The sequence below is a fragment of the Colias philodice genome, chromosome 11 (assembly GCF_061535455.1).
Source record: "Colias philodice isolate Cphi_HAF_F1 chromosome 11, ilColPhil1 Martin Lab GWU primary, whole genome shotgun sequence".
Classification (NCBI taxonomy): domain Eukaryota; kingdom Metazoa; phylum Arthropoda; class Insecta; order Lepidoptera; family Pieridae; genus Colias; species Colias philodice.
The window spans coordinates 2,082,411-2,106,978 of NC_143096.1; the positions used below are offsets into that span (position 1 = coordinate 2,082,411).

At 33.6% G+C, this 24,568-nt stretch overlaps 2 protein-coding genes across 2 annotated transcripts in view; both read right to left on the reverse strand.

Annotated features, from left to right (window-relative positions):
- Positions 1-21,450, reverse strand: part of Tet (Ten-Eleven Translocation (TET) family protein) — a 91,514-nt gene extending 70,064 nt beyond the window's left edge. The window contains exon 1 of the mRNA XM_089700490.1: positions 21,412-21,450. The gene's annotated coding sequence lies outside the window, so the exon portion shown is untranslated. The remainder of the gene's footprint in view (positions 1-21,411) is intronic.
- On the reverse strand, positions 635-23,663 carry LOC149484374 (uncharacterized). The gene is made up of 3 exons (XM_089700866.1): positions 23,655-23,663; positions 21,412-21,567; positions 635-1,503 (listed from the first exon to the last, which is right to left on the reverse strand). Exons 1-3 carry the CDS (start codon positions 23,661-23,663, stop codon positions 667-669), a joined length of 1,002 nt encoding a protein of 333 aa, XP_089556992.1. The 3' UTR covers positions 635-666.
- Between the last annotated feature and the right edge of the window lie 905 nt (positions 23,664-24,568).

Sequence of the window (24,568 nt, forward strand, 5' to 3'; positions counted from 1 at the left end):
ACGTGGCACAACTAAAATTTTACCGATACCACCCGTGGTCATTCTCCTTTGTGGGTCATTTGTAACAGGATGGCGGTTCTACAGCGAAACAAGAAAAATGATGGTCAGAACGCTGATACCGGATACCTTAAGATACTGTAATATAAAATATTACTAGATTAGATAAAATATTATAGGTAGTATCTTCACCGTGTGTGACGCGCTTTACATTCACGCCATCTAGAGTTAAATCTTTATCATTTTTGTATACGTCTGTGTGTGTAAACGACCCTGTATGCAATGACAGATGTTAAAACGCATAATTTTACCGAATTGGGTGGATTTTAAGGCAATGATATAACATATTTCAATAAAATATAATATTCAGTAACCGCCATGACTATTCCTAGGTTTGATGACTATTCCAATTACGCAAAAACTCAAATAAACTAGAAATGTAGAATTCAGCGCCATCTAGCGGGATATTGGCTGGGAACAGATCGTTGCAATCACCTTAAATGTTTTACACAGCTCCAAATGATTCTGCGACTCATGTACACCTTGCGCAATAGCACTTAGTGTGAGTTTTTTACATTTTTGTGCACAGTTTTTTGCCAATTAGAACGTGCGAATGTTTTTTTTTTTTTTTTTTTTTTTTATATAAGAGGAGGCAACAGAGCAGACGCGTCACCTGATGTTAAGTGCTCTGCGTCGCCCATAGGCACCAGCAATGCCGGGGACATTGTTAGTGCGTTGCCGGCCTTTAAGGTAGGAGTACGCTCTTTTCTTGAAGGTCCCTAAGTCGTAACCGTTTGGAAACACCGCATGAGGAAGTTCGTTCCATAAACTCGTTGTGCGCGGAAAGAAGCTTCTTTTGAAGCGCGCAGTTGTCGATCGCCAGGAGTCAAGGTGGTGTGGGTGGTATTTGAGTTTGTGGCGTGCAGTACGGTGATGGAACTCAGCGGCAGGTATTGTTCCAAACAGCTCCTCAGAGCACTCCCCATTGTAGATGCGATAGAAAACACACAGTGAAGCGACGTCTCTTCGCAGCGCCAAAGTATCAAGCCGATCGGTAAGACTTGGCTCGTTAACGAGTCGTACTGCTCTCCTTTGAATACGGTCAAATGGAAGGAGGTGTTGTTGAGGTGCCCCGGCCCAGATGTGGGAGCAGTATTCCATGTGCGGCCTAACTTGCGCCTTATAAAGCATAAGGCGGTGGTGCGACGTGAAATACTGCCCCGCTCGACAGAGCACACCAAGTTTCTGTGAAGCCAATTTGGCCTTTCCTTCCAAATGACAGGAGAACTGTACGCTACTCGAGATTTCGAGACCAAGAATACCGATGCTAGCTGTGGCAGAGAGAGGAATACCCTGAAAACGAGGAGTTACGACAAAGGGAAGCTTTTTTGCGGTGAACGCGCAGACCTGTGTCTTCTTGGGGTTGAATTGGACTAAGTTACGTCGGCCCCAGTTAGATACCTCTTCTAAGGAGGTTTCTATTGAAGACACGAGGTTGTTCCGGCACTCAATGTGTATAAAAAGATGTAAGTGTAAAAAGATGTAAGTGTATAAAAAGATGTAAGTGTTATTGAATACGGAATGAATGTCGTGTAAAGTTTATTTAAATCATATTAGTGCCTTCCAACTAGTAAATAAAGTTATTTTTTTACTTTTAAAAATGTTTAGCTTTTTCCACGTCATTGACAGAATTCTTTGTACAATCTTGTATATAGTGTCCTAGAAGGGAGAAATTAAAATTATCCAACTTTTCCATCAAACTGAGAGCAATAGATAACTTTTCATAGACTTTTTTTAAATAAATGCTTAAATAATTGCGAGACCTATTAATAAACAGAGGAACAATGTGCTTATTTTGAAACAGAAATCCCGATTGACAGTTAACAGATTATCACACAGCTACACAGATTCCTAAACGTTTCACGTAACCCTCGAACAAACTCTCCAACTCCTGTCACGTACAACCCGAAGAATTAACGTTGGATATTCAGTACAAGTACCATAAACCTCAATGAGCTAGTAAAAATAAACACCCAAACATTGTACTGACCTCAGGGTTCGGGATTACGGCGACCCAAATGTTATGGGGCTCAGACGGGACGCAGACGGACCGCCTTCGCTCGCAATTGATTTGTCTTGTTACGTTTTATTTCCTCGACAATGTGACAATTGTCTATAAAAGAACTTGTTAGCTCTGGGTTGATGATAGCATTTTGGTGTAGTTATTGCTCCTGTCTAGGCAGTAGGCAGTCAACACTACTATCTTCTTTTGGTGAATGAATGGTGTAAGGGGTCTTTTAATTGGAAGCCTTGTTATGGCTATTAAGAGCTAAATATTTGTTATACACTGACTGATACATGGTTAGTATTGACGGCAATGGAATGTCTTCATTACAAATCTTTGCTTGCAGTTATTGATAAATTAAACTCTTGCAGTTATTGACGAAAATGAAAAGAGCTCCATGAATATCTTGAACTTGAACAATTCTGTGTCATTCTTAAAGTTAATAGAACCTTAGATAATACGCAGTCGGCTTCCCGTCCCTTGGGTTTATGAATTTCCGGGTTCAGATCCTGGTCCCTCCGAGGGGACCCGTCTGGCGCGCGTCTGTGGCCGTACGTTATCGAGATTAATGCTTATCTGTGCCATTCAAGGTCATGGCTGCAGGTGTCATTTTGACAGCGTTTTGAAATTGGAACGCGGTACGGTTTTTGAAATTTTGTATGGGTTTGAATTTGGAAATAGCTTTTCGAACATTTGCTGTAAATGCCAATGAGCCTTTTTGAAATTAAATTGTGGCGTTCTTTTCTAAATTTGACTAATAAGTATGCATTTGAATTGAACAAGGGTTTCTTCTTAAACTTAACTAAATATTTAGATGGCATCTACGTGACTTAGTGAACTTGCGTTTACATGCATAATGAAGTGAAAACATATTATTCGTAAATTCTATAAGCAGTGATAGTAGAAATAGAAATCTCTAAGATAGCAAATAAAGCGAATTTGATCTTGACTGTCTAGTCTGAGCTTCATGCCGTATTAATGAACTTTCGTAGCACGTAGACGTTCAGAGACACAACTATATCGTTAATTGTTCATACGTTTTGAAACTTATATAATATAATATAGTGGTACACGAAAATGAATCGGCGTTTCATGGAAAATTGCCCGGGAAGTATATTATATTATGTGAAATGTACGTAAACAAAAGGCTGCCCTTTCTTAATTACAGGCAGCACGGACCAACGAAATACAATAGGCTACTACGTTACAATGCTGAAGCGCGGAAGACACGTGCGGGGCGCGGGGGGACTTTCACCCTCGCACCAAGGTCACCCGGACAGACGCAGTGTGCATGTGTTCGTGCGATTTCGGCTATTTGTGGCACGGAAAGCGAATTTCATTTGAATTTGTTTTTAATTTTGAAATGTGAAATACTGGTCAGTGTTAATTGAAAGAAATAAATGATATGGAATTCTTAATTTGAATTAAATTTTTAATCATAATTTTTGGAAGGAATGTCATTTGTATAAACTGTGAAGTCGGTGGATCTTCAAATTGTATGTTATAAATACAATATGCTCAAATTATGGTAAAAAGTAAATTAATATACATTGTACTTTGTAATGACTAATGAGCAAGACCCAAACTAAGCAAATAAATCAAACAGTTTATAAATAATATTTAATGCTGATTTTAAACAAAATCGTCAGGATTACTCATCGGTTGCTGCTATTAAAATAATTGTACGAGTTTATACGAGAGCTTGTAGTTTGTACTTATTATGAGAAAACCGTTTATTTACAATTTCGTTTAAAATGCTTAAATTACCAACATTGAGTATTTAGTGTCCGTACAAAAATGCATGTCTTGTAGCAATCAACGCCTAAAAATATAACATTTCGATAAGAATTGCATGTAACACGAAACTTCTTGGAAGCGTGTTCAGGCAACAATGAAAATTTAGATATTAAGCCGAAGCATTCGATTATAGACTAGACGCGTTCACAATTTGTCGACTCGACGTAATTTGGGCGGGAAATTGATTTTTTATGCCATTAAAGGAGGGGTGGAGTGGGGTGGGGAGGTCAAAGTTATCGGATTTTCGCGCCTCCGGCCGTGCGCTCTGAAACGCAATCAGTATGAAGGTTAACAGCTTTATTTCACTATCGTTGGAGCAATTATAGCTCGTGTCTTGTGTTAAACGTTTCCTTACGTGGTATATTAGAAGATAAAGAAAAATCGTATGCTGTGATTTTGTATAAATGCAGTACATATAAGATTATTAAATGATTTGGGAATAAGAAACAATGCTCACAACAGAAACAATTAATTATTTTACGATTTGAATGAAATGTTTTACAAAAGAACAAAGCTCTGTTTTTCATTTCTTTAAACATTTTCCTTGCAAATTCTTACTTTGATTAATATAATCCAATTCATTATCATCAATTCATGAATTGAATTTATTTTTAAAACACGATTATAATTCCACATGCCATAACTTAAATTATGAACCTAATATTTTACTTCAATAACACCTATTTTGAAAATCTGCGCATATTGAATACGTATATTCAAGACTGAACTATTTTCGGATTTCAAATTGAAATACGTAAGTAATTCAATTCAATATCAGCATTGCGAGAAAGCGTCTTGATTAAAAGATAGAGCGAAGAATATAATTTGTAGCAAATTCCCAGTAGATTAAGACGGCGAGTCATTAGACGCGAGAATTCTCGTTAGCTAAGAAAAGAATCCACCATTTTCTGTTCACTCCGATAACTTTAATTGTTCCTACGCAGTCGGGGACTCAAGCCGATCGAACGCGGAAGCTTCAAACATAGGTACACTGCAACGCACTTACGAATTCAAAGCACACATACACAAGTATTCATCAAAACAAACGCACACTAGTGCTGTCCGTCTGCCGAATTACATACACATAGCCGAAACTTACAGTGTGGCGATACGGCGCGTGGCAGTGTGTGTGAATGAGAGGGAGAGTGTGACGAAATTTCACTTTCCGTTTTGGCAACGTCGCGCGGCGCACCTCCCCGTTCGTCGACATTTGAAAGGGGGTGGGTGTTCGGCTAGTTCGTACAGAAACCGACATTTTCATTTTTAATGCTAATGTGGACTTCTAAACGATTCGTTTTAAATCACAATTCCCTTTGTTAAATACGAATTTTTCATGCCTTATTCATCCAACTGAAAACTTTTAGTTTCTCTGTTTTCTTACAGTACTTTAGCATTACTTACTGTAAACAATGTAGTCGTAGAATATGGATACGATTGTCAATAAAAATACAATATATTCCTTATACATACTTACTACGATTACTATTTATTATTTTGTAGTAATAAATGTAGTGGTAGTAAAATAACGGTACAATGTGTGGGGTATTTTTGCTACGTGCCCACTTGAAAGCTCAGACGATTCTCGGAAGTGTCATCTTCGAAGGTGCGAAGGGAATAAAAGATATCGCTGTCCCGCTCCCCCCACTATCGACTCGCGAGGGACGCGAGTTGAATACTTTTCGTACATTTTAGACTTTTATAATTCCGCCCGCGAATGTTAAAATTGAAAGTGATGTTTTTTTCGCTGAAGCCTTGTATTTACGACTTTGTAATTTTTAACCTGAAAATCGTTTTAACGTTTGGTGAAAATGCCGGTTGAGAATAATAGACAATCGCTTGGAAATGTATTTTTAGTAAAACACGAATGATTTATCTAAGTACTAAGTAATGTAAGTAAGCATTTATATTATGCATGTATTATTAGTAACCATGCTTTTATTTCCAAAATTATAATACTACACTATTCTAATTGCACACTTTATTTATATTATTTTTTAAATTACGCAATATAAAACATGTCTTTGTTTAACGTAAACCTTGAGTTTATCTTAATAGATTCAGTAGTTTCGGCTACTAATAACAAATTTATTCAATTGAACGATTCATTGTTTACCGAGGTCACGAAAAACATGGTTTCATGGATTTTTTTATAACGCAAAATAACATTGTTTGAAGTCAAATATTATAATGATAAGAAAATTTTAAAAGAAATTTAATGACGAGTTTGAAATCCTGTAGGTAGCTGGTAGACACTATTTCTACAAGAAAAGATTGTTGAAATAGAAACAAAATTCTAGAAGTTTCTTCCGTAAATTGACGATTTATACGAAATTTTTTAATGTATGGTAAATAAAATAGTACCTACTTATGAATGAAATATGTAAATATGGGGCTTTTGTAGTAAAACGTGAATATAATTTTTATTTATGAGGTAACCTAATAAAGTGTGATTTATTGGTTAAGTATTTAATTTTCTATGTGATTAAAATATTATGTACGTTCAATGTACAGAAATATAACTCGTTTTTAACCTTGTCCTTGTGATTACTAATTAAAATATGTAATTGTATTAATCGACATATTTTTAATAGTACTAATTATAGTATAATAGAGTATATATAAAATATATATATTGCTACAATAAAGTATAATACATTTTAATACGAAAGTTATAATTTAGTTTTGAAGGTTGCGCAGGAGTTGTGTTACACTTGAGCGGATATCCGTCATCTTGAATTGATCCTTCATCAACATGGCTGACGTACATTTTTATAAATAAGATAAAAAATACAATAACTTATTATATTGGCTCTTAGATTCTTTGTATTCATCTAGTTTGTTACTATGTGTCAGAGAAAGATTTTTTTGTTTCCATATACAATGAAATGAGAGCATATTCTATGGCAATAAAGTTTTTTCTGCAACATGTTTTTTTCTATATTTTGTCGAAACTTTAAATATGCTGGTTTTTCAATTTTGCAGCATTTGTAATAAACTTTATAGCGTTCTTGGGTTTTATAATGGCTTCTTGGAAACGTGTGCAACTAGCTTTATAATGCTTTAAGGTTTCTTGCAATAGTGAGCACCAAGCTTCATACAGCCTTAAGGCTGCGGCTGCGCCGGAGTCGAGTTTCAAGCGGATGGCGTTGCGGACAGCGGAAGCGGCGGCCGGACGCGCGCCATCTTGCCCGCTCCTGTTCGCCTTTTGTTTTTTGTGTGCACGAGCCTTTATTGTACACTATTTTTATTTAGGACTGCATTTAAATGAAGCAAATGCTTAGCATAATTGAGATCTGGCAGGTGATCGTCTGGCTTGACGTGACCTATTTGAAGAGGTCTATTAGAAAAATGATTACAGTGAAGATCGTTTGTATGGATGGTAATTCAGAAAATAAATACTCTAGATCACACGTTTTATTTTATAAAATAAATAATTCTATGTTTCTATAAGTTTCACATTTAAAAATAATTGGTATTATTCTTATAAAAGGTTTAATCGTACAAGTTATCGCAGCTTTCAATGTAATAAATTCTATCGGCACTTAAGCTGAATTTATTATCTAAGATTTTCTCAAGAGAAATATATTATTTTGGACCATTGCGTATAACATGTATTAAAATTGGTTTTATTCAATTTTAACCTCAAGGACGTAGAGAATGAAGGACATTATCCCGTACAAGGATATTTGATGACATTTGACACAACTTGCATTGTGTCAGACAAAGACGTCGCCAGGTAGAAATTCTTTTGTGTCTCTTGCGCAAGCAAAGCTGCGTTTCGCGATTTTGAAATACAATAAGAGATAAATCGTTCTATAATTTCAAAGGCAGCTGTTTTGCGGGCAGTTGCAATTTTATTCCATCGCGTTTTATGGCGAATCTCATATAGGTCGATGCACTTTTGCTTAAGTTCATTGTGATCTGACAATGGTGTGTGTGGAGTTTTTAAATAAATTAATAATAAAGATATGCATCTTTTTTTAATCAACTGACACAAGCTAAAATTGCGAGCTTGTATAATTAATAAGCTCAAACACTACTGTTCTAATAAAATACGTGTCCCATTTTTATTAATTTCGAAAAAATCCTTTAAATCATAATTTTGTAATAAGAACAGCGTAAAGATATTTATTGCTCGAAAAGACAAATCCTAATTAACTCAGTGTTCTATAATAAACGAAAATTATTGCTTAAAAAGAAGCTGTAATGAGAGGGGGGTGGGTCGGCATCGAGTTTACGTCACCTCACCCCCTCTGAGTCATTCAACATTTTCAATTACTATGGTTTTCAAACTCATTTATTAGATAGTAAATGTCAGATACGTATTATTCGAGTATTCGTGAGATATTGCCGTTGAACTTCTTTAGGATTCGATTAGTAGAAGTCCTTTTTATAATTGGACAATGTTCTTGCACTTACTACTAAATTTTCTCAGTATTCTAATTAATAGATCTACTTGATATCTTTCTTTGAATCGATATATATATATTTTAAGGGTAGCCACGTTTAATTGGATCTAGTTTTGACTTCTAAACTGGTATTGTCACGTAATTTTAATCCCTTGAAGTTTGAATAACTGGACTTTGGACATGTTAAAAGTCCTGTTTATTAAATATGAATACTTGATTTAAGTGATCGACTAGTTGGAGTTATATTTAAGATTATTTATTAAATTTTTAATGGAATTTCAGAGTTTATTTACAGTTACTAAAGTATGCTGATAAACATCGAATTTTCCGATTTTCTATCGGTGTAAACTTATTAATTTCCTCATTATCTAAATAATTAACTTCCGAATCTGTCAACCGTTCACCCATAATAGCAAATAAAATTACAACTAACTACCTTTACCTTACTGGAGATCAGCAAACTGCATGTTGATTCTGAAATGGGCTTAACTTACCTGAAACAAAGGAACGACCAATGTTATATTTTGACCAAAAATAAAAATTGAATGATAATGTAACATTGTACACAGAAAGTCTTATATCAATCATAATTAATTATTGAAAGATTTTATAATACCTATACAACAGTAATTAATTATTTACTTATCTATAATGTTATTTCTTATCTGTAATGTTCATATTTGTATAAGACTGTACTCGGTACAAAGTAAAACATTAAATGTTTATCTACAAAAATAGGCTTTATCTAAACTATGGCTGCTTAATAAACTAAGGCATAAACGACCAACTTTATACTATCCATCCTGAAAGATATCAAAGCTCATCAGGCAGGTAAAATCCAAAGCCGTTAAAAAGTAAACAATATGATTTCGTTAATCGATAAAGTACAATAAACGGTGACTCCTGCGCAGCTGATCTCGGACATGTGGTCTGACAGATGCAGCGCGTGCTCCATTGACACGCGTTTATCTGTATCTAATAGGTAGTGATACGAAGTGATATAGGTAATCTTTTGTAACAAGAATAAAGGAAGAAATAAAGAGTGAACTAAGGAAGGAAGAGTGACTATTCTTCCTTATTTCTTCCTTTTGACTAAAAGCTACTTATATGTGATAAACACGGTGAAATAAATAGACGTACTACATATTTGTATATTCATAATTTTCTAATGCAGCGCGCGCTTATAGGTAGTGATACGTAATTACGTAGTGATATAGGTAATCTTTTGTAACAAGAATAGGTGATAGGTGTGTGATAAAATAAAATAAATATACGTTGCGACTGCCATCGCGATAACCGAGTTAAGAGATGCGGGTTACGAATTTGCGATGGAGGAAGTGCAGTCAAATGCAACAGTTTGTATTGTATATGCACAGGCAACGCCCGGGTCATTTCCTTGCAGTTTTTCAATTTTTTTTATCGATATTAGCCTATACGGAAACAAATCTAACCATCCTTAAAATATCGTTAAAGTCTGTTCAGCCGTTCTTGAATAACAGTGGTGTAACTAAAACGACTTCATTTATAGGAAATATATTAGACCCTTTTCATTTCATTAAATCACATAACCTAGAAATAAGAGATATCTAGAAAGACATCGAATAAAAATATTTTTGTTTCATTTTAATATGCTTAAAAGTACATAATTATTTTAATTAAAATAATAAAATTACTGTATGATTAGTTATTAGAACTGTAAATTGTTCTCTTGACATTTAGAACGTCTGTATTCTAGTAAATTGTAGAGTATGTAGAACCATAGAGCAAATTGTAGCCTGAACTTTAAATATCACTCTATGAACTATGAATATGAATTATCATCGACAGAAAAAATATCTATGAATTATTATAATTACATGTTTATATGGAACTAGCGACCCGCCCCGGCTTCGCACGGGTGCAATGCTGATACTAAATAAACTACAGCAAAACTGTGAACGTTGTATATAAAAACATAGCGGCCCGCTCCCTCTTCGCACACCGGTATAAAATAGGTATGTAATATGTATATAGCCGGGCGGCCGGCCGGTACCGCCGCAAACGCTACGTCCCGCAATTTTTAAATTTGTAATATCTTCGAAAATATTCACTTAAATCATACGGTGTAAAGGCCCATATAGATCTATATTAAATGAACAATGTATTGAAGGTATTTAATTGGTTAAGGATTAATGCTGTATTGGTTAAAATCGCATCGAAAATTAGCCATTATTTGTCGTAAAAAGTAAATGACAAAAATAAGTTATTGTGGGTTATCCATAAGAGATAGACATATACCATCGCGGACTTTTCTATAGACCTTTTCAATGTGTATAATACTTAGTACATTATTTTGATAAAACTCGTAGGCCCCCCGCGCACTAGGCAGCCAGGCTGCGGCAGCCAGGCTGCGGCAGCCAGTCAAACATATGACGTTGTATGGGAGCCCACGCACTAGGCAGCCACGAAATCTCGGCTGCGGCAGCCAATGGAACGCGCCTATATGCACGGCAGCCAGCTGGCTGCGCGCAGCCAGAACGTGTGTAGGCGAATGTATGTGGCTGCGGTCAGTCTCCGCGCACTAGTTGTAGCAGCCAGACGTATTTTGCGTTCCGAACTTTGATAAGATGACTTTCGATACAGAGAAATTTATTCGGGAAATTGAAAGCCGTGGAAATGGAATGCGCGAATATCTTTGAAATAGGTTTGGGATAAGCCTTTTGAGTGTCTTTCTAGAAAAAGAGGATGAATCCAGTATCTTTTCTTTATTTTGCGTTTTTTACGAGATAGGTAAGCAATAAGTTCTTCCACGTCCATATTGTTCGACGGACGGATCTAGACTAGTCGTTGATTGGCTGTTATAACTGGCTGCGCATATATTCTGGCTGCCGCAGCCTGGCTGCGCAGCCAGGCTGCCTAGTGCGCGGGGACCCGTAGGGTTCAGCCTGTGTTTGCAATGTAAGCGGAAAAAATGTAATTTTTTACGACATCACATTAGAAACCTCAAAAATAACAGTACTTCTCCACTATTTAATGGATGTTATTATACATATAAACCTTCCTCTTGAAACACTCTATCTATTAAAAAAAACCGCATCAAAATCCGTTGCGTAGTTTCAAAGATTTAAGCGTACAAAGGGACATAGGGACATAGGGACATAGGGACAGGTAAAGCGACTTTGTTTTATACTATGTAGTGATTATGTCAAATCGTTCTGTGTAATACTTTTTTTATCCGTAATTTTTTTAAATAAAAGACCAATTTTTAACATAATAAAATTGGATTATAAAATAAAATGCATTTGTCACTTCGTAACAAATTTGAATACTTTCACGTCATATAAAAGGCATATGGCAAATTTAACACAACCTCGGTAATTTAAATAACAAATCAATAAAGAAATCGAAAAGCGAAAATTTAAATTCTGCTCCAAAATTCTATCGACCCATAGAATATTCTACCTGGAACCACCATAAAAAACAGGTCAACGAACTCAATGCAACAGCTGCTCCCATTCAAAATGGCCGACTTTATGTCAAAAAATTAATAAATGCAAGCCTGTTTTCAAATGATGGATTGAACACACCGATTTACTTGCCGCTTTCATTCAATATGCAACTAAATTAAAATAATATAATGTGTTTTTTTACATACAAATTAGTAGGTTATTAGGTTTTTTAACACATTTCGTTTTCATATTTTCTCTACCTGATTAAAGTTAAATATTAATTTGATGTCAATATAATATTACAACTTTACTAATATAAATGTAGCGTCCGCGTCGTAGCAAATTGACTATAATTTGCTACGACGATTTGATTGCGATACAATACATATATTGTATCGCAATCATAAAAAGCGAAATTTTATAGAGAAATTCGTTGATAAATTCTGTCCGTAGCAACCAATATAAAAATAATAACGGTCTGTTTAGGCTAGGAGCGGACGACATATGCGTGTCAAATTGACCCATTATACTTATTTTAATTGCAACTGTTCATATTCCGATGTGAAAGTATGCTAAATATTATCTGTCATTTTAACATCATTGTTATTTATAGTCTGTGGTGACGGTTGACTGGCTTCTTGGTAAGCGGTCTTTTTGCAGAATATAGGTTTATGGAAAATGACAGTGTAATTAATTAACGTTGAATAAAGTTGATATGATAGTACAGAATGGGGTGGGTGTACCGCACTACAATACTAATTTCTTATTCCATGAAATTTATAATCATTCCAATTTTTTGTTATGCCAATTGGTCGATTGTTATTCAAGCAAGCTCTTTAACGAGCAGATAATTACAGGTAGGCAAATTTCAAAGGAAAAATTAAAGGTTACTAATTAAATTGATATAAAAGCGATTATTACATGTCAAATGACATTTCCTTATCCGGATAAAGCCTGCCGAAAGCTTGAGAGTTTTTTAATCTGTACAGTAACTCATATTTCAAGTCTGTCGGCAGTTCTCATGGTTGAAAAAAAAGTAAAAAGTGACATAAATCAAATAAAGGTGTCTCGTATAGCGTTACAATGTTTGAACGGAAGTTAGGCACCGGAGTTAAATCATAAATTTACTGTTCCCGTACGTCTCCTATTACATTATTTAGTGATCGTAATTATTGCTTTGGATTGAAGATCTGAATAAGTTTTATTGAATGGACTTATCTAAGAGATCTTACATCCCGAATAGTATATAATTATATAATGAACTGATATTGTATAAAATTGAAGATAAGTTAGTACCATTAGATAGGCTTAATTATTTACTGAAAAATTCTAAATCGGTTGAAACATTTTATAAAACATGCGTTGTCATACAAGAAGAGTTAAAATACAACTTTATAGAATATGTAATAATTGTAGACAGTTTATATCCTTGTATTTACTTATACCTATTGTATATTTTTCCGTAATACAAGAATGTTATCAAGTTATACTCATAATAACGTAAAAAAATGCGAAACGCATTCCTAGTCCTTTAAATAAACAACGATCAAAGCGTAAAATCGCAACTATTGATCAACGGCGCTCTTTCATTAAGTAATTAGCACTCTGTATCATACATCATTAAAGCATTTTATTTACTTCAATTGCACCCCCATTTCCCCCTTACCCTACATCGGTGCATAAAAACTGCAATTACCTATCAGTTGGGTCACACAATAACCAACTTGATAGACCCTTTCCAGTTTATGAAGACCTCCCACCCCCCTCTTCCACTTCGCGAGTTAGGCGCCTCACGGGGACAAGTGAGAAGAAGCAAGGGTCAAGCGAAAATGGTTATCGCTGAAAGGGTAGGAAGGTATGAAGCTGGGAGGTCGTCAGCCTTGCTTTGATTGTTCGATGAGTGGTGCCAATGAGTCACTCGTGAACGTAAATAAACGGGAAAATATTGTAAAGATACAAGAGAATAGTTAACAGCACGGTAGTGAAAATTCGAGTAATATTTCAAGTGTTTTTGTAGTGTTTTCGCGCTTCTTTTACCCTCGAGCGACAGTTTAATGTGTTGTCTTTCTGTAATACCTCTTTACCGCAGCGTTTATTTTTATTTCCCTCATAATGAGCTCATTATACCACGTAAGCCTCGCGAAACTGCTTTGTAATATTTGTTATTTTTTTATTTGAAACTTTCATTTGTTTTTTTTTTTTCAGTTTATAAACTACGTACATTCAGTCGTCAAAATGATGTGTTATTGTCCGAATGTTTTATGATAATGTACCAATGCCATAAGTGAAACAGAATGAATTTTTCAACACTGAAGAATAAATAATATCTACATAATGTTATGATAGATGTAAAATGAACACGTAAGTTATGAAATAGATGTATTCGTATATTATTACCATTTATTATATAATTTAGACTACGATTTGCTACAAAAACATGTAAAACAAAGTATTATGAAATACTTGTTGCTTTTTTGGTCGCAAATAAAACTCTTGTTTTGAGTTCATCCACGTTTTATTTGCGAAAATATAAATTGGAATTGATATTTTAAATAAAACTAGAAAGCAATATACGCGCCTAAATCCTCCCACAATTATTTATCTATTCGCAATCAATCTGTAATTAAAGTTGCTAATACAAAAAAATCACTTCATCAAATACAATGATATACATTCGTATCTCATACATAAGTATTACATCTCTATCTCGACACACCATTGTCATCATCCCTAAGGCGTGACAAGGCTCCCTTGATTTCTTTACAGGGTTCTTAGTGAACATATGTGCGATATAAATAACGCACTATCACATAGAATATGTATTTACATAGCCTCTTGTTAACTAGGCAGTGCGTTCAGTAGGTTATGCGATTTCCCCTCAGGTACCCTATGTACACGTAGGCCTTGTGTAGATTCCGTTTTATATTTTCTTTAAGTTTTCATCTAATTAACTGCGTGTAGGTATGTTTACGATTATTGTACCTTCTTTATTAATAACATGTATTTTATACTTTGGCATTTGAGAATAATAATGTAGAAGTTGTTACAAAGCTTTCAAGAAAATTTAAAAGCTCGTAATTGCCGTGAAGTCTGTGAAAACTTAAACTACTAATTGTGTTACCGTTCAATTTATGTTTCAGTTCTTGTAAGGCTATATTTAAATTGATATAAAAGTACTTTTATTTTGAGATTAATGTTATTGTAACTAAAATAATGTTTATACAAAAAAATAAAGATTTCATACCTTCATACTTTCTCATTTGATACTTGTAAGAAGTATAATGATTCAATAATCGGTAAGAACAGTAAATAAACCGACGGCAGGTATATTTTGCAATACTAAAAGTGCGTTACTGAAAGTAAAATGCAGGTCCACACTATTTCCAGCCTCAGGTCAGCTACAGATCTCATTTGTAGGTTACGCGTTCACCGCGCCCCACCGGGGCGGAGCGAAGCACATACACTATGTACAACTCTTTGAGAAAAAATAACTGACGTTTCTTGGCGGGAAATGTATACAGATTATACAGAATGCTTAAGCATGGGATGGGCGTATTTATGTACTGGGATGGAACATAGCGGAGATTTTTCATTTCGTTAATTTTTAAATTTATTTTTATTCTAACTAGTATATTTAAGATGATTTAAGTCAATGATTTAAACGTTTCTAAACAATACGATTTGAATCATTATTAAAACACAAAAAATATTGTTTTAAACGTTTTTCCATTCATAAATAATAGCTCACATGGTGCTCACATGTACATAATAAAAAAATCCGTATATAAAGTCTAGGTATAGTACGGAATTAGATTCTTGTGACGTAGGGGAGTGTTCACGCTGCATGCTTCTGACGCGTGCTAGGGAGGTCTCTAATGAACTATGAACAACGCGTAGTTAAAACTATACCATAGACTATATAACTATCGACTGAGCTTTTGCGTGTCGAATGAGGTTAAGGTTCTATTGCGTTCCGTTTTTAAAATTGGAACGCAATTAAGGGACAAATTAAATCAGACCATTTATCAACTGTCACAGATTTGATATAGAAATGCTGACAATGAGGCTATTTCGTTGTAAGTTGTATATAATTTAGTAGATAACATATTATATTTTATATAGTATAGTATTATTATTTTAACGCAATTTTAAACTCAAAACAATTTTATAAATTCACGCAATTAAACCAGGAAAATAAAAGACGAGCAAGCTTTGTATAAGCTCCAAGAAATCCAAGCGTTAATGCATTCGCCATTCCCTACAGACCCTTTTAAAGAAAAAACATTTTTAAATATGTGTTAAAAGCACTTCACATTGGCATTAGAATAGTTTGCCTGAGGTGCGGAACTGCGTACGTATGCGTGGGCACGTGCGATTTCACCACCGCATTGCTCCTGAACGTTCCACTTACCACGTCGCATAATGAGAACCCCATGTTTACCCGAACATATAAATTTAATAAAATAAAAATGTTGCTAACAACCGCCCTACGTCACAAGACGTAAACCACAAACGATAATTACGGTTGAGTTTGAAAATTTTGTATTCGAAAATTATTAAAGGGATAACGGCGCGGTCATTTTTAAAATTACAAAAGTGAGTACGAGTTTACTTGAAATCATAAGCAGATTAAATAGTATAATAGTATAATAAATTAACGCATCGTATTTTGTTGGATGCTTGGTAAGGGTGCATCAACGCACCCCTCACGCATTCACGCACACAAGTGCAAGTTCTCGCGTAATGTGGAACTAGAGCGCGATTGGTGTGCGTGTATGTGTGCGTATCTGTTTGGATGTTGACTACATACATCTATACAAGTTCTAGGCAGTTGAATTAGTTGCGTGCGTTAGGGTCTTGCTAGGAAAAAGTATTGATTTGTTGTCCGATGAAGTTGAGCTTTCGCGAGTAAATTATTTCCCTTGGTACAGAATGAACATACAGATGAACGGAGTCAATTTTTTTATATTATTTTCTTGATAAGCGTCTCTAGTTACAAAAGAGTGACGTTATTGTATTGTTAACTTGATAATTATTTTAAGCAATAGAAAAAGGTGAAATGCGGGTACATGATATTATTCTGAAACCAGTTCATACCGGCCCAATGTTGATTTTTTGTCCGCCGTCATTGAGCGCAGCTTTAATTCTCGTATTTAGAATTTTATTATCAAGCGACAAAAGCTCCTTTATGCATGCATGTTTATACAGCCGCCATCTTGAAGCAACTTTTTTTAAAGCTATTCATGCTTTGTTAAATTAATAGTTTTTAAATATCTTGTAATAAACATACTGAGTTTTTTTTATTTGGGAACTGAATTCTTAATCATTATATTTAATAATATAAATATAATGACGTATACTTATATTAAGTAGATAAAAAGTACCTAATTCTCAAAATCTGGTCTATAGGGAATGGGATATTGTTAAGGGATATCTACTGTAAGTTTAACCTTGTTAAATAATTATTTCACCCCAACATGAAGAGAGAGGGTATCTGTTAATTTTCTTCATGTTTTGAAATCAATGGGGCATAGACAATTTCAACCTGACGTACGTGCGTAAACACCTTGATTATATTAACATATTTATCAGTGAAATGAACAGATTACTTTTAAATTAAATTATTATTACCAAAAACATTACTTCAGTAAACTGTACAAAATCTTAAAAAGGTAATCGAAAAATAACATTACAAAGTACCTACGCCGCAAGAGCCTTAACTACAAGAAAAAAAGTAAATTACGCAATGATTAGTGTAACATGTATTTGTTCGATGCAAGATGCATCATTAAGCTGTCCGTTACATCAGCTGATAGCACAAAAAGCTACATCTGCGGAGCTGTGAATCATTCTTGGGGCGTGCTGAAAAAAGAAAAAAGTACACCGTTATAATCGCCGTAGGTGGACAGCACGTGGCACCGTCCCCCACTTCAGGTTTTTGCAGATTTGTTGCTATTTTTTTTGCTAGTGCCTTTTTTATATGTGCACGCTTTCCGTGTTTGTTTACTTGAGTGACATTGCTAGGTTCATTCATGTTTGTTAGTTAAAGGGATTTTATGAAAACTACGTTTGAAATAACTCTTAAAATTCAGCTGTTAATACACTATTAGACTTACATTTAATGCTTTTGTTAAGAACTTAAAATGAAGGAATAAAAACACATATTTTAATAATCCCCATAAACATTATCTCATAATATTTTATCTTTTATATCCACGATAAACATATTTAATCTGTGCTACAACACAAAGTAAACGCATAAATCAGTAATAACAAAACATTTGTGTAATTGGCATTTGTTTTTCAGTTATAAAGCATTCGGAGAAGACGTATAATGTAATAGAAGTACTAAATTGTAGTAAATCTAGCTTCTTATAGACGCTATTAACGAACGTAAATCATCTTGTTATTGTTCTAACAATATTATTCCCATAAATACTAAAGTAGTTACAATGGACAAAAGCAAATATATAATAAAATTACAGATTGTCATAAATCGTGTTTAATTTGAAGTCGTCGCGACGATATTCTGTGATATTAATTCGGCAAAAATTTCGACGATTACAGCAAGTGTATGAATAATCCACGAAACAAAAAAGCCATTAAAATCCACGATAAAAGCTATGGAGATTTATCAGAAGTTTCTCTTTAATGTTTATTGTGCGCTGTGAAAATACAATTGTTTTAGTATTTTGGCACGAGACTGAAATTTTTTGTTTGTAACAATTGTATAATTCAAAATGCTTTCTCATTTCTAAAGGTGTTTTTATTTTTCATTCATTTCAACATAATTATATTCAGTACCAACCTACATTGTATCGAGTGTTATACATTTAGAAATTAAAGACTTTAACGAGCTTTACAGAGAGCGAGGTCTCCCCGTGACCACGATCGCTGTAAAGTGTTCGAAACGTCGAGAAAATAATACAATGAATAAATCGCGTTTAAAATCCGTTAAATAGTCTTTAATTTCTAAACTTTGTTGTTGTTTAGTATTACTATATCAAATAATTGGTTAAATTAGACGTTTTTCAACGACAATAACAGATCCAAGCCATTTCAACGATATACTACTGACAACAATCCTGAACAAATAAATAAAAAAGCTTCAATTTAAAATCCACAAAATCTGAAAGCCGAAGACGATCAGCGAACAGCTGCTACATGATAAAAAAAACACCTTTAACCGACAATGGATACAATCAGATACGTTAGCTGATAGGCTAGAGGTGTGCCCGCCTATGATTGGAGCGCTACGCAGCTGCGTCGCACATTGCGCGGCGCGTGCGCTCGAGATAATATGACCGGCGACATATGAAGCACAAAAGGTTGAAATAGACCCAAAAAGTAGAACCTTGTTTGACACGAGTACAGTTAAAAGCGTTTTTTCGCGAACAGCTGATCTATGAAATTTCTTTGGGAGATGAATCTACGAGCTCCAATGCACGGACCGTATGTTTTGTAAATTTAAAAAATCCTACACCCAAATTTACACTGCACGAGTTTCCGATAAACTGTACCTAAATAATACAACACAGAAAAATACGTAAATTGTAATTTACACACCTCATTTTTTTACCTTTTGATTGAATGCTTTCTATATCTAATCTTATATATAAAAATGAATCGCAAAATGTGTTGGTAAGCGCATAACTCGAGAACGGCTGATCCGATTTCGATAATTCTTTTTTTATTATATTCCTTGAAGTACGAGGATGGTTTTTATGTAGAGAAAACGTAAATATGTACCACGGGCGAAGCCGGGGCGGACCGCTAGTAATCTATATAATCGATTTAGAGACACACTGAAAACTAAAACTTTTGCATAAAACTGCTCACATAAACTAATTTTAGTGCTTTGAGCTCCCTATTTTAATTATATCAATGTACACTCTATAGGTAGTCTATACAATAAATTGATACAAAATAAAGTACAATCAATTTCTTGCTTCTAGCAGAATGTCTGAGCCTCTAAATTAGCGACGCAAAAAAATACAGCCCGATTCGTAAGGCTTTAACACTGATCAAGTTTAAACACCGAAATGTTCCCTTCCCGTTACTTTACGGTGGTTGTTTTAAAACTAATTTGCTAAGTTACTTCGCAGCCCTTAACTTATAATCGTAAATTAAGTCAAGTAGGTTCTCACTTCACTCCTTGTAAAACTTTATGTTGTTACGAGTTAGATATAAATAATTGTTCCTATTGATTACATTTTGCTATTTTTATCGTTTTGATTTTCATTGTTTAATAGGAACTTTTAGGTTAACAACTCAAAAGCTACTTTATTTTTCATGAATTCAGTTAAAACATTAAAACTGTGAACCGTTTAAAAATACAATTTTCGTATTTTTTAATTTAAACCGAATGCATCGTATAAATTATTTTGCAAGTTTATGTGAATATATTATAAGAAGAAATAGATATTTTTATAGGCTAGTATAAAATATTATGAATCTAAAACAATGATTATGCAACATATTTCCACAATTTTTAAAGACAAACAACTTTAATAGCATTCGTAATGCGCTATAAGTTACTGCACATCTTTTTTATACCACCATTAAAGGTCATGAATTTATTTCAAACATGAACATTTGCATTTTATGGATACAGCGATTGTATAAAGCTTGAATATGTCTGAATTAGAACAAAGTACGTTATAACAACGAAAATTTGAACACACTTTATTTTGATAAAAAATATAGTAATATTTTATTAGGTACTTGAAGCAATTTTATTAGGTACTTATCGCATCTTAGAAAAAAATAATTTAGATTCATTGATATTATGTACATAATCAATCGATCAATAAAATATTAAAGGGTTGTAATTCATTATTCAGACTCTCTCTCTATCCTCTATAGACTATATCTAAGTCCTGCTTTGCCCTCAAATTACATTTCTCAAAATTTGGATTTCAGAGTTGTCACTAAACATGTTTATAACTTCTTGATGCACTCACGTCAATTCGAATTTTATGTAGTCCTCATTTAAATATAATGTTTACAAAACTGATCACAAGGAGTACATGGAATACATGTCAAACATAACTCTGATGTCATATAAATGGCATTTTCAAGACTTTAAATACGACACTCTTTAGTTAACATTTTGACGGTGATACATAACTTCCGCGGCCATTTCAAAATGCCCGCGAAACCGTCGCGTCGACAAGATGGCGGTAATCTATGCAGACGAATAAATTAATGCAAATGACGCCTCGTAAATAAGTCATACAAGTGTTTGCGTCATTCACAAATCGATTCAAAGGTTTTTTCAGCGATTTTTCAAATTCACGTAAAACGTAACGTATGATATGTAGTATGTACTTATGTAAATTGATAAGCATTTCTTTCAATGAATCAAGAATTCAAGGTTTTGTGAGCTCAAACTTGAATTTCAAGAGCGCACGCGGTTCAGACAAGAGCGAAAACGTTTGGAAATGTGTCATTTGTCTATCTGTTAACTATATTTTTTATATATTTAGCATGAGTTATATTTTGAGTTTACTTTATCGTTTGATCTTTATCTTTCCCTACTTTTATAAAAATTCATACGTGAAAAAAAAATTAGCTCGTGTACCTACTACCTAAAAAAAATCTAGAGTATACCTATGCTAATCTGTATTTATATATTCTTTTATTATTTTTTTTATACCAGCCAGTGACAATTAAAAACAGATAAAAAAAACATAAAATAAAGATGCTCACTCACCTTCTTTTCGGTCAATTTTTCGCATCTCCGCTGCTTGCAAATCTGATGCGATTTATCGTTGCGACACGGCGCACAGTCGCCACAGTTGTCTTTTCTTTGGCAGCCTATACACTCGCCGCAACGTTTCCTCTTCTTTTTAGTCTGTGACGGGAAGCACTAAAATTGAGTTAATTTGTTTGTAATTCTATACATTCGTGTTCTTTTAAAAGTCCGACAAATAAACTATGCAACGATCTCCTTGTGCTGTAAGATTCATTATAATTTTCACGATAAGTTTAGCATATTTTTATCAATGGATAAAATAGTTATCTCTATTAATAGTCAATTTAATTAAAACTTCATCACGCCCGCCTGATAATTACACGTTATCTTCATTAAAATCGAATTCAAAGCGCATAAATTAAATGAAGTCGCGTGTTAACTATTAGTGCGTGGACGGCTTACAAAGATGGCCTCAAGTTTAACAGATAATAATATAAGCACTTATTATTCATATTAATTTGTCTCTTGGGTATTTTTATTTACTTTAAAAGTATCATTTTAAAACTATTAACGTCACACTTTAAACAAAAATTTAATTAACAAAATGCTCATTTAAATGTCGTTTTTATCAATCTCTCAGTATTATTTAATTTTTTTATAATGTTTTATTGTAAGCAATACAAACTAGACTTTATTTATTTTTAGAATACGACTTGCCGATTGAAGAGGTAATAGGTTATATTAGACATGAAAAACCAAACTTCAGGAATGAAAAGGAGAATGACCACGGGTGGTATCGGTAAATTTTAGTTGTGCCACGTATTCAAGATATTGAATCGAAACTTTTTGCTGTAGTATTTCTTTAATTATAGATACGTGCATTTATATCCGCAAAATTTACACACTTTATAATTTATATGAATCAAACCTTATTCATAAACGATCACAAGATAAGATAGCATCTTATTACCCATAATACAAACAAATTTTATAATACCATTGTTTCAAGACCGAATTAAACCATAAATACGCCATCTGGAAAGCGATACATAACAATGTGCAATTTTATTCATGCCTGCTACAGTTCCTTATCAAGATGAGTCGATTGTAACAGCTGACGTTTGAACCAACTGTGGAACGGTTGATAACGTATTTCACGAACATTAAATTTTGATAGAATGTTGAAGTGTTACTTGCAGACGGTTCCTGTTTAAGGTCTTATATTTATAGTTTAGCAACAACACAGGCTATGTGTTGGTTCAACAATATGCTTGTAAATTTATAGTGTTTCCTACATGATAATGAACTTACGTTTGAAAGGTTCTATAGAAGTAACTACTAACGGAAGTCCAGAGATAAATCGTGTGTTACTAGTACATATTTGGCTTTGCTCTTTTTTAATCGAATGTGATACTTTTTTCTCTATGTGAAGCCTGTATTAAAATTGCATTTTGCATTTTACAGACAGGTGATGTTTATATTTACCAATTTCTTCTAAATTGTATATGTATAACTGTGAATGTATCTAATCTTTATCGCATTACCTATCGAATCTACCTATATGACTGAAACTTGCTTTGCTAATAACTATCGCCTGGGGTAGCATACGAGCTTTTATCCAAGTCTCTTGCTCTCTATTAGCCGGAGGCATTAATGCAAGTAACCAACACATAAATATACTCACAAATAATAGTCATACTAATAGATAAACTATTATATTATCGTAACTCTATAATGTTAATAGATAGTTAGATAAATAAAGGCTGACTAGCATTTTTTATGTCTAATGGCGGACCCGGTTTGGCAGATGTTTCACAACCAATAGATTGTCTCAATTTATAATTAAGTACGTTTCTAAATGCATTAATTGTACAGATGTTATTTTTTTATTAAATTGTAAATAATGTTAATTTTATAATGATGTTAAATTTTTATATGTTATAAATTATTTTAATTAGAGCTTAATAACTTTCACAGTAAATTAGAGTTTTCTATAAGCTTTCACTATTGAAAACATGTCAAATTCAAAGGTTTAGGAACGTTTAGGTAAACCTAAAAAAATTCCTTAAAAAAACCATACGGTTGTTATATTTTGAATGATTTTTGCAAGATAGTATAGAGTAAAGGAATTAATTTAATGTCTAAAACTATTTGAATACTCGAGTTTTATGTGTTGTTTTTGCTTTTCCGTTGGAATCTACTTTGTAGATATATTTATACCAGCAAGATAATTTCATTAAGGTTTCACCAACAAAACATACCAGTATCATTAAGGTTTATATTTATTAGTGTATATTTTCTTAAAGAGCAAGCAATAAATCTGTAAAAATAATTTCGTAGGCTTCCGCTTTCCTTGTTTCGTTCTTTGTTTCTAGGAAACTTTCCGAATGGATTTCCCCTGTTTGAGTCATTCGTATAATGAGTTGGTAAGTTTGTCTGGAAAATATTTCACACGAAAATGGCCTTTATTCTAGAGCACTATAGATTATCATTGCGTGGATCTATTATGGCTAGAAGACGGTGGAATGGAATTGCTATATGTTTAGTTGATCGTATTGATTAAACAATTTATTGTCTTCTTTAATCTAGTTTTCATTCTTATCTTTAGAATCGAATAATAGTATATTCGTAATATTAATTTTACTATTGATACTAGTTTCTCATTTTGAAATTCTGTACGATAGTAATTTCAGCTTAACTTAATTTAGCTTTATGGTTTTTATAAGCGCATGTTTTCATGATTTTACTTTAGATAAATAACGTCTCAATATTCATGTCCAAATGACAAGTTTTAATTCCACGCAATTACTTAACCGAAAACGATTCACAGGAAAACATTTAAATGTAAATTTTTTCCTAAAAGCGATATAATCTAAGTCTGTTTTTGTTGCTTGAATCGCGTGCGAATAACGTACATTTTAATAAACGCGTCTAAGTACTTTTTTGTTTGTTATAATTGTTTGGAAATTTTTCGTTGACAACATTGATATTTGTGCGTAAAATAATGTTTTTTTCTAACTACTACGAATCTTTTGATTAAGTAATTTGACACGTGTTGTTGTTCACCTTTAGTTTGTACTATTAGCTGATAGCTCTGTATTTACAAGTAATAATCCATTCCAATACTCGTACGCATTTTTATTTATTTGAAAACTAGAACAACAGAATTTGAGAT

Coding starts and splice junctions, on each gene's coding strand:
- LOC149484374 (XM_089700866.1), bottom strand. Junction 1,504..21,411: donor AAAAATTGACCGAAAAGAAG/GTGAGTGAGCAT, acceptor ATACACATTGAG/TGCCGGAACAACCTCGTGTC.